Raw genomic sequence first — 9,811 nt, 5'->3', positions numbered from 1 at the left:
ACCACCACACACACACACACACACACACACACACACACACACACACACACACACACACACACACACACACAACTCACGTGCATGTATGGCAAGGCTGCCATGCCTGGCTTGGCCAGCGTGGCGTCCTTAAACCCCGTGAGCTCGCACACGCGGGCAAAGTCCCGCTCATCCACCCTACAGCAGATGGGTGCGCAGCGTGCATAGCATGTTACAAACCAAGAACAGTGCACAAAGGCACGGCGCGTGGTGGGCAGGTTGGCAGTGTGTACGTGACCACCTGCAACTGCAGCGTAAAACGCCCACACAAACGTCAATTGTGAGGCTCTTCGCCGCTAGCACGCACCGGATACGAGAGGCGTAGGTGATCTGTGGCCGCTTGGCCTTGAGGCTCGGTCGCTTCGTGATGCTGGAGATGAACCCGTGGAACAGCACCTCCACGTTGCTTGGCGGACTACGGTACGCAACATGTGTCCAGGCCTAACGTAATTGGCAGTACAACGACACACAGAGACACAGAGACACAGAGAGACAGAGAGACAGAGAGACAGAGAGACAGAGACAGAGACACACAGAGACAGAGAGACAGAGAGGGAAACAGACAGGCAGCCAGACACACGCGCGCAGCGTAGGGGTGGATTAGGCCGTGAGCAGACGACAGTGTGCGGTGTAGCCAGCCATGCTGCCAGCAGTGGAAGAGCGCCATCACCCATAACACACACTCACCAGGGACACCACCTCTACAACAATGAACACAGGGTGTGCTCGCGCACGTAACACGACTCAGCGCACCTTTCCCACGAGCTGTGGCGTGAAGACGAAGAAGGCAAGAACCCCAGCAAGCAACCACAAGTGAAAGTACAACGCCACTGGCACGAGGAAGAACGACGCCAGCGCCAGCCTCAAGAAGTTCAGGAGCATCGTGCCGTTGTGAACCGCCTCCTGCGTCATGCCCGGTGCACTGCGGCGGCGTGCAGGCTGCTTCCCCTTGCCCAGCGACGACCGATTCACCACCTCCTCCGCTCCGTCTCCGCCATTCATCGTCGCTGCCGTCATCGTGTGTGATGATGGGTGTTGGCAGTGTCTGTATGTGTTGTGCGTGTGAGTCCTTCCGATTCAAAATGATGCGCGTGAATTCGATGCGCAATTAACAATCAACTTGGCAACAGCCAACAACAAGCACTGGCAGAGATGGTGTGTGTGTGTGTGTGTGTGTGTGTGTGTGTGTGTGTGTGTGTGTGTGTGTGTGTGTGTGTGTGTGTGTGTGTGTGTGTGTGTGTGTGTGTGTATGTGTCTCGTTCTCTCTCTCTCTCTCTGGCTCTCTGGCTCTCTCTGGCTCTCTGGCTCTCTGGCTCTCTCTCTGGCTCTCTCTCTGTCTCTCTCTCTCTCTCTCTCTGTCTCTCTCTCTGTGGCTCTCTCTTTCTCGCTTTCTCTCTCTCTCTCTCACACATACACTCTCACACACGTACATTTATTCCCTGTGACAGGCACCGAAGAAGACGGCAAAGCAGCGCCAGGAAGAGCTCCTGGCACAGCAAGGTAGGTATGTCATTCAAGCGCGCGCGATTGTGTGCCCTGCGTCGTTGAGAAGCACGGAAGCATTGCAGAGCTGCAGCTTGCGTGTTTCTTACGAACGCCAACCCGCTCGCATGTATTTGCAAACGCCACCTCTGCACAGAGGCGGAGCGGCTGCAACGGGAAGAAGAGGAGCGACTTCAAAAGGAAGCAGAGGAAGCACTCAAGTGAGCCACCAACACACGCCCACATGCACATCCACATGCACATCCACACATCCACACACACACACACACACACACACACACATCCACATACACATCCACACATCCGCATTCACATCTTCATCTACCCAGCGTAGCTCACCTTTGCCACGAAACAGGGAGCAAAAACGCCTGCGAGACAAACTTCTCCGAGACCAAGCAGATCGCTTCAAGGACGAGGTACAGCGATTTCTTCCTTGAGCCATCGACCGACACACGAGAAGACGGCTGTCGGGGACATTGGGTGGAAACCGCCGTTGGTCTGAGACTTGCACTCTGCATCTCCCTTTTTCATCTCGTCACCTGCCACACACACACACACACACACACACACACACACACACACACACACACACACACACACACACACACACACACACACACACACACACACACACACACATGCGCGCGCACGCACTGCAGGTTGTGCTTGTGAAAGACAAGTACATGTTGCTGCAGCAAGCACTTGAACGCCTACATGAGGAGGAGGAGGATGCGAAGCAGTGGCGCCGCATTGTTGAGTGCCACGACACGCCAGCCCTCACCGACACCCGCGCCGTCAACACGTACCTCTCCCAGTGGCTTAACGAATCAAGTTGGTGGCATGTGTGTGTGTGTTTGTGTGTGTTTGAGTGAGTGTGAGTGTGTGTGTGTTTGAGTGAGTGTTGTTGTGTGTGTGCGTGTGCGTGTGTGAGTGTTGTGCGTGTGTGTGTTGTGTGTGTGTGTGTGTGTGCACATGTTAGCTTGTCGTGTGTAATTCCAGTATGCCCCGTCTCTGTGACTGCATCTGTCGAGGACGCTACATTTTGACGCGACTCTTTAACGTGACACCTTGCTTGCCGCTTTGCACGGCTGTGCACACTCATCCACTCACCACAACTGCCACTCCCGCCACTGCTGCCGCCACCGCAGTGCGTGTGGACCTGAACCCGGCGGAGGAGGCGCACGTGGACATCAAGAAGCGCATGCAGGAGATTACGCAGGCCTACAAGCTCGCAGCAGAGGCAGACGCCCAGGCAACCCTCGCAGAAGGTCACACAGTGGCGTGTGCGTGTGTGCATGTATGTGTGTGTCATTCTATGATTGTCTGCTTGGCTGTGTATGTATGTGTGTCTGTGCGTTTTCTCACGTTCACCTCTCTCACTGCCACTCTGCTCTCTTCCTTCTGTGTCAACGCAGCGCGTGGGGATGAGGAAGAGGAAGTTGTGCTACTGCGCACCAACAAAGTTCTTCGTGACGCCAGCATGACAAAACTGACAAACATGATCACAAAGCTCCTGCAGGTGTGTGTGTGTGGGGGGGGGGGGGTGGGTGTGGGTGTGGGTGTGTGTGGGTGTGCGTGTGCGGGTGTGTGTGTGTGTGTGTGTAGAGCGTGATGATCGCACGTGATATGTGGTGGTGCGTGTGCTCTGGTTGGTTGCATGAGTGATGTGTCGCTAGCTGTCATACAAGCCACCCACACGCAAACAAGCCCATGAACGAGCATCAACACGTCCTCATTCCAACACCCCCTCTTTGACTTTCTCTCCCTCTCTCTCTCTCTCTCTCTCTCTCTCTCTCTCTCTCTCTCTCTCTCTCTCTCTCTCTCTCTCTCTCTCTCTCTCTCTCTCTCTCTCTCTCTCTCTCTCTCTCTCTCTCTCTCTCTCTCTCTCTCTCTCTCTCTCTCTCTCTCTCTCTCTCTCTCTCTCTCTCTCTCTCTCTCTCTCTCTCTCTCTCTCTCTCTGCCCTCCCCCGCCTTGCCCCTTGTGCTGTTGCTGCTGTCCAGTTCCCTGACATGAACACGCGCGAGTTTGAGGAAGACCTGTATGTGTGCGAACAGCCCTCCACCACAGACTGCGAAGCCGCTCTCTTCCTGTGGGCAAACCTCGCTCGGAACCCAGCGTAAGTCTGCATCACCGACACTCGTCTGCCATCATCATGCCGTCCACACGTCCCCATGCACTCACACACACGCACGCATGCACACTCATACACACTCACTCACTAACACACTTACACAGTCACACGCACACACACACACGCACGCATGCACACTCACTCTCTAACACACTTACACAGTCACACGCACATATACACGCACTTACACACTCACACGCGCACGCACACTCACGCTGTCTCCCCCCTCCTGCCGCAGCACGAGTGCTGTCCAGTTCCTGTCGGAGTCGAAACCGCCGCAGCGCCGCGACCCGGACGCAGCCGACGCCACAGACGCAGCGACAACAGCAGCGGCTGCCACGAACACCGCCGCCGGCACAGCAGCTGCTACAACCACAACAGGGGCAACGACGGGCACAGCGGCGGCAGCAACGGGTGGTGAGACTGGACACACCGATGGCGGTGCTGAGGACGTGCATGCGCCCGAGTTCTCCGTCCCGCACAACCTCGCGCTTGCACCTGTCGCAATGGCTCTCACGCAGCTCAGGTGTGTGTGTTTGTGTTTGTGTTTGTGTTTGTGTTCATGTGTGTGTGTGTGTGTGCTGTTGTGTTTGTGCTTTTGTGTTTGTGTTTGTGTGCTTTTGTGTTTTTGTTTGTGTTTGTGTTCATGTGTGTGTGTGCTGTTGTGTTTGTGCTCCTGATTGTAGGCACATTTTGCGTGGACGATTGAGTGTCTGCGCCTGTGGCGCTGCTGGATGCCTGGTGATTTTAAGGTGGCGACGCTTGTGTGCCATTTATGCACCCACCCCTATCCTGACCCTTGTTCTCCGCCCGTGTGTGTGTGTGTGTGTGTGTGTGTGTGTGTGTGTGTGTGTGTGTGTGTGTGTGTGCTTGCACACCGCACCGCCTTGCCAGATGCGATCCCCTCGCAGAGCGGATTGCACTTCCACCGCGGGCGCCGCGTGTGCACACGGTCGAGCAGCCGCCAAAGCAGCAGCCGGACACCGCTGACGTCACCGTCACCTTTGAGGACGCAAACCCGTCCAACACACCAAGCGTTCCCACCATCCAGCTCACAGAGGTAACTATGTGTGTGTGTGTGCACCTGTGCGTGTGTGTACCTGTGCGCGTGTGTGTGTGTGCGTGTGTGTGTGTGTGCGTGTGTGTGTGCTTTGTCGTCCGTACCACACGTAGCGACGTCTGCCTCGGTGTGCATTGCAGTGGCTCACCTTGCCGCGTGGCGAACATGTGCACGCACAGGAGCCGGAGCAAGAAGCGAAAGAGACTGGCGATGAGAATGCGTCAGCTTCTGTTGCCACCTCGGACGAGCAGCCCGACCAACAAGCGTCATCTTCATCACCACCAGCACAGGACGACAACAACCCTGCTCCAGGCTCACTCCAAGGTGCGCTGTTGGTGGCAATGTGTGTTTGCTCGAGCGTGCTTGCACATGTTTACGCTTGTGCGTGTGATGAACATTTGTGTTACGAATGACCCATCTCACACCTGTGCCCGTGCGCCTCACTCCCCATCTTCTCCTCCTCCCATGACAGCACCAGCGCCGCAGCACGGCGCGTCGCTCGCGGCGTCTGCGCCCAAGGTCGAGCACATCCACCACCCGGTCTTCGCGTCGTTGGAGCTTGAAGAAGACTTCACCATCCCCGAGCCAGAACCAGAGCCGGAGACAGATGTCACCAGCCGCAGGTCTGCGCAGCGGTTGAGCAATGGTGCCGATTGGTGGTGGTGCGATGGTGGAGATGTGGTGTCAGTGCTCGTGGGTGTTGTTGAGTTGCTTGGAGGTGATGATTGACATTGTATGATCGAAGTAATACCCTCTGACACGCAGTTGCCTACACACACGCACTCTGTCGCGGTACCTCACAACCAAATCCTTGCATTCTTCATGGACGTGACTGTCTGACAGGACGACGCGTCCTGCGTCCACGCGGTCCGCCAAGTCCGGCCGCGCCAGCCGCGCTGTCTCCGCACGCAAGGTGACCGGCGTGGTGATCGTGGCGGTGGTCGTCGCGCCTGTGTGTGCTTTGGTGGCCGTCATGTCATGGTGGCGGTGCTTGTCGTAGTTCTGGTGGCGTAACATCGGGTCGAAGTCCACTGGCGTGCACCATACCTTGCCAATTATTGTTGTGATGTGCTTTCAACAGTTAACCTTGCCGCCAATTTGGCCACCACCACCACCACCACCACCACCACCCATTAGTCTGCGCGCGCGTCTGCACGCATGTCGCGCGCGGTCTCTGGCCGGGCAACGCCGCGGGTGCCGGCTGATGGGAAGGACGAGGAGGGCGAGGAGGAGGAAGAGAAGAAGGAGGAGGAACCGCCGGCGGAACCAGACGAGATTGAGTTTGATGACAGTCCACACGACCAGGAACTCGCAGAGGGAGAGGTGGGCTGTGTGTGTGTGTGTGTGTGTGACTGTGTGTGTGTGAATGTGACTGTGTGTGTAAGTAACTGTTTGTATGTGTGTACATGCGTACATGCGTGTGAGCGACTCTGTGTGTGTGTGTGTGTGTGTGTGTGTGTGTGTGTGTGTGTGTGTGTGTGTGTGTGTGTGTGTGTGTGTGTGTGTGTGTGTGTGTGTGTGTGTGTGCCAGCGTCTCTGTGTCAGCTTTGTTCTGTTCCTGCCTCCACGGCTGCGCCATGTCCAACACAAAGGGTAACCATCACGATCCCACACGACTTATTTTTTTTTCTGTGCAGGTGGATCTGCGAATGCACGCCCTCGTTGGCAATGTGATGCGTCTGCACCTGCTCGGTCTGCCGCAAGCCGCAACACGCGTGGGCAAGTGGACCATTCGTCCAGGTGCGTGTGCGTGTGCGTGTGTGTGTGTGTACGCTTGCAGAGTGGTGACAAGCAAGTTTGAGGCGCATCATTGGAGGAGGAAGAAGAAGAGGTATTTGCGGCCAATCAACCTGGCATTCGCACACCCCATGCTCACGAACGGCGTTTGCATCCACTGCACACGATCATCCACCACCGCCACCCTTCCCGATGCCTGCCTGCGCAGTGGATGTGCCGGCCTCGCTGCAACCCGTGTCGTACCCGCTGCCAAACGCCCCGCGCGTGGCGGACCCAAACTCCGACAGCGACGAGCTCGTGGAACCAAAGGCCGGCATGCCGTCCTGGCCAGCAATCACAGGTGCACATGGTCGATTGTCTGCATGCACATACATGCTGAACAGTACAGTCGCACATTGTTGTGTGTGTGTGTGAGAGAGAGAGAGAGAGAAGGCCGAGGGTAGCTTCACGCCAGCATGGCTGCTTTGTTGCACGACTGCTTTGTGTGTTCAAGCGCCCTATCATGCACGTACTCACTCACATACGCATGCGCTACGTCCACACGCTGCCCCACTACACGTGCGCTTCCCACATCAGTGAAAATGCCTGTTCCCTCGGGCGTGTTCATGGACGAGCATGTGCGCGTGTGTGCGTATGACAAAGAAGAGCGCAAGTGGAAGACGTCGCGTGTGGCGGACTTTGCGCTGACAGAGGGCGGGCGTTCCGCGTTTTTCAAGTTCTCCACGCTCGACTTCACCGCACATTCGCTGTTCAGGGTATGGTGGTGGAAGATGTAAATGGGCAACAGGGAATGGGGCTTGGGGGCATGGCGAAAGAGTTCAGCAATTTGTGGTGTGGTGGTGCGCTGCGTTTCGTTGCCCACACCCTCATCACTTGTTGCTCACCACCGTGTTGTATTGCTGCTGTGATCACCATCTTTCATTGCCACCGCCGACAGCCGCGCAACGTGTACTGGGCGCTTCACGACTGGACTATGGTTCCAGTGCGCTGCACGAATGCCATTGAAGAGTTTCCTCCTCCACCCCCGCCCACAGCAGAGGAGTGTACGTCTTGTGTGTGTGTGTGCGTGTGCGTGTGTGCGCGCGTGTGTGTATGTGTGTGTGTGCGTGCGTGCGTGTGTGTGTGTATGTGTGTGTGTGTGTGTGTGCGCGTGCGCGCGCGCGTGTGTGTGCGTGCGTGTGTGTGTGCGTGGGTGTGAACTCATGCGCATATGCATGTGTTCATCTGCATTTTCGCGGTGAACTCATCTGCATTGGAGCATGTGTTCACATCTGCATTTGCGCGTGTGTGTTCGTGTGCGTGTTCAGTGGAGCGGGCGCGTTCTGCGCGGCGATCGGCGCGTCGCTCGGCACGGCGCAACAAGGCGGCATCAGCACAGAAGAAGGACGTGAGTGCAATCCACAGGATTTGATACATACATGCGGCGCAGTCATCAGTCATCGTTTGCATGAACAAGCAGACGCGTGAGCACATGCATGCATACGTACACACCACACACATCTCACATGCTTGTGTGCATTACCACGTGCTAATACATGCTTATCCCACCCCCTCCCCCAAATGCCTCCACGCCCCACAGCACGTGCTGTTCCAGGAGCCGAAGCAGCCGCAGCTGCGCGATCTGGACGATGCACTGCCCGTGCCCAAGCACTGCACCACGCTGCGTCTTGTCGGCGAGCACCACACGTTCTACATTGAGGTGTCGGAGCTAGGCGCGCGCCTGGTGTCGCCGCGCTTCTACAACTGCCACCACCTTGCGCACTGGCGGCCGGTTGCGGTGTTTGTCAAGGCGATGTGCGCTGCAGGCCTTGACCTCTTCCCTGCAATGCAGTCCCGCTACGAACGCACCATCAAGAAGGTCAGCGGGGATGCTTGCAGCGGTGGGCAGTGGGTCGTAACGTGCGTATGTGTGCATGGGTTGATATGATTTGAGCTGGTTGTATCCGTCCGTTCTTGCTGTCAGTCAACACGTGTGCACTCAAAGATATTCGCATCACACACACCCATCCACTCACATTTACACTCACATCTACACACGCACACACACACACATACACATACGCACGCATGTGTGACAGACGTACGCGCGTGAAAACGAGGCGTATTCGCAAGTGGCGTTGCTTGCAAGCAAGTTTGCGTTCCGCCCAACAGTGTGGGAGACGAAAATGGCGTCACGCAACGACATTGCGGTGCGCGCATGCCATCTTGGCGCCAGCGCGAGCGAAGCCGAGGCAGTGCCGCCCGTGTCGCAGACGGAGGTGGAGGAGATGAGTGAGATGGAGGCGAAGGAGGCTGAGGAGAAGGCGAGGGCGGAGGAGGAAGCGCGCAAGAAGGAGGAGAGCAGCAGCAAGAAGGACAAGAGGTCCAAATCCCCCACGCTGCCCTCAACCCCCAAGCTGAATGTGGAGGAAGCCAAGCCTGAAGGGGAGGATGGCAAGCCCGTGCGTGCGCTCGAGGCACCGTACTCGTACAAGGACCCGTACCAGACATATGTGTGGCAGGACAAGTACGTGTACCCTGTTGCCCCGGGTGAAGGCGACGACAAGTTCCACACAGACCCGCTCGCTGTCGACCGCACGGTGCGTGTATGTGCGTGCGAGAGAGTGTGTGAGAGTGAGAGAGTATGCGTGTGCGTGTATGTGCGTGTGTGTGTGTGTGCGCGCGCGCGCGTGTGCGTACGCGCGTACGTGCGAGTGTGTGTATGTCTGTGTGTGTCTGTGTCTCTCTGTGTCTCTGTGTCTTTGTGTGTGTGCACTTTATACGGTTGCTCAGGTGTTTTTTCACGTGCCGGTGCTCTGTAGTCGACCATCAACCACCCATCATCTCACCATTGTTTGCCCGCGCGTACAACAGGTCCACGCCACCATCTTCGATGCCGTGCGCCACGGCGCTGACAAGGAGGTGGCAAAGGAGTGCGAGAACGCATCTCCACGGTATGAAAACGACACAATGCACACAAAGGGGTGTGTGCATGGCTGTGTGCAAAGAATCATGCGTGGCTGTGTGGTGCGGTCTTTCTCGTGCTCGTCCCGAACCACAGCGCACATGCCCACAAGCATCAACAGCCACATGCACGCATCCACTCATGCACTTCACGAACCAACGCAGGTTTGTGTCTGAGGTTAGCCTGCTGCTTCGGCTGCTGCGCCCCTTGTCCCGCAACACTGGGCGCGACTGCCGCGTGTTTGCGTACAAGGAGAAGCACCGGCTACTTGTTGCGCGCCAACAGGCCGAGCTTGAAGAACAGCGCCGCATCGAGGTGCGCTGTGTGTGGTGTGTGTGTGTGTGTGTGTGGCTGTGTGTGTGTGTGTGTCTGTGTGTGTGTGTGTGTGTGTGTGTGTGT

The 9,811-nt window shown here is 56.9% G+C and overlaps 2 protein-coding genes across 2 annotated transcripts in view; one reads left to right on the top strand and one right to left on the bottom strand.

The window, feature by feature from the left end:
- Positions 1-1,109, bottom strand: part of PTSG_03574 (uncharacterized protein) — a 3,011-nt gene extending 1,902 nt beyond the window's left edge. The window contains exons 1-3 of the mRNA XM_004995248.1: positions 790-1,109; positions 344-477; positions 71-174 (exon numbers count right to left, since the gene is read on the bottom strand). Coding sequence (XP_004995305.1) covers positions 71-174; positions 344-477; positions 790-1,053 — 502 coding nt within the window. The 5' untranslated portion in view covers positions 1,054-1,109. The remainder of the gene's footprint in view (positions 1-70; positions 175-343; positions 478-789) is intronic.
- A 43-nt stretch (positions 1,110-1,152) lies between these two features.
- The window catches only part of PTSG_03573 (uncharacterized protein), a gene marked incomplete at its 3' end in the record, with an annotated part of 11,360 nt that continues 2,701 nt past the window's right edge, over positions 1,153-9,811 (top strand). Inside the window, exons 1-23 of the mRNA XM_004995247.1 lie at positions 1,153-1,191; positions 1,485-1,536; positions 1,676-1,739; positions 1,895-1,955; positions 2,199-2,370; positions 2,688-2,807; positions 2,955-3,058; positions 3,541-3,656; positions 3,910-4,197; positions 4,566-4,731; positions 4,911-5,055; positions 5,204-5,354; positions 5,575-5,644; positions 5,869-6,054; positions 6,369-6,471; positions 6,677-6,808; positions 7,045-7,223; positions 7,406-7,511; positions 7,776-7,855; positions 8,048-8,326; positions 8,547-9,047; positions 9,322-9,401; positions 9,577-9,727. Coding sequence (XP_004995304.1) covers positions 1,189-1,191; positions 1,485-1,536; positions 1,676-1,739; positions 1,895-1,955; positions 2,199-2,370; positions 2,688-2,807; positions 2,955-3,058; positions 3,541-3,656; positions 3,910-4,197; positions 4,566-4,731; positions 4,911-5,055; positions 5,204-5,354; positions 5,575-5,644; positions 5,869-6,054; positions 6,369-6,471; positions 6,677-6,808; positions 7,045-7,223; positions 7,406-7,511; positions 7,776-7,855; positions 8,048-8,326; positions 8,547-9,047; positions 9,322-9,401; positions 9,577-9,727 — 3,309 coding nt within the window. The 5' untranslated portion in view covers positions 1,153-1,188. The remainder of the gene's footprint in view (positions 1,192-1,484; positions 1,537-1,675; positions 1,740-1,894; positions 1,956-2,198; positions 2,371-2,687; positions 2,808-2,954; positions 3,059-3,540; positions 3,657-3,909; positions 4,198-4,565; positions 4,732-4,910; positions 5,056-5,203; positions 5,355-5,574; positions 5,645-5,868; positions 6,055-6,368; positions 6,472-6,676; positions 6,809-7,044; positions 7,224-7,405; positions 7,512-7,775; positions 7,856-8,047; positions 8,327-8,546; positions 9,048-9,321; positions 9,402-9,576; positions 9,728-9,811) is intronic.

The sequence above is a fragment of the Salpingoeca rosetta genome, assembly GCF_000188695.1.
Source record: "Salpingoeca rosetta unplaced genomic scaffold supercont1.8, whole genome shotgun sequence".
Taxonomy (NCBI): domain Eukaryota; class Choanoflagellata; order Craspedida; family Salpingoecidae; genus Salpingoeca; species Salpingoeca rosetta.
The sequence above is the reverse complement of the archived record's forward strand: the minus strand, read 5'-3'. Positions and strand labels throughout refer to the sequence as shown.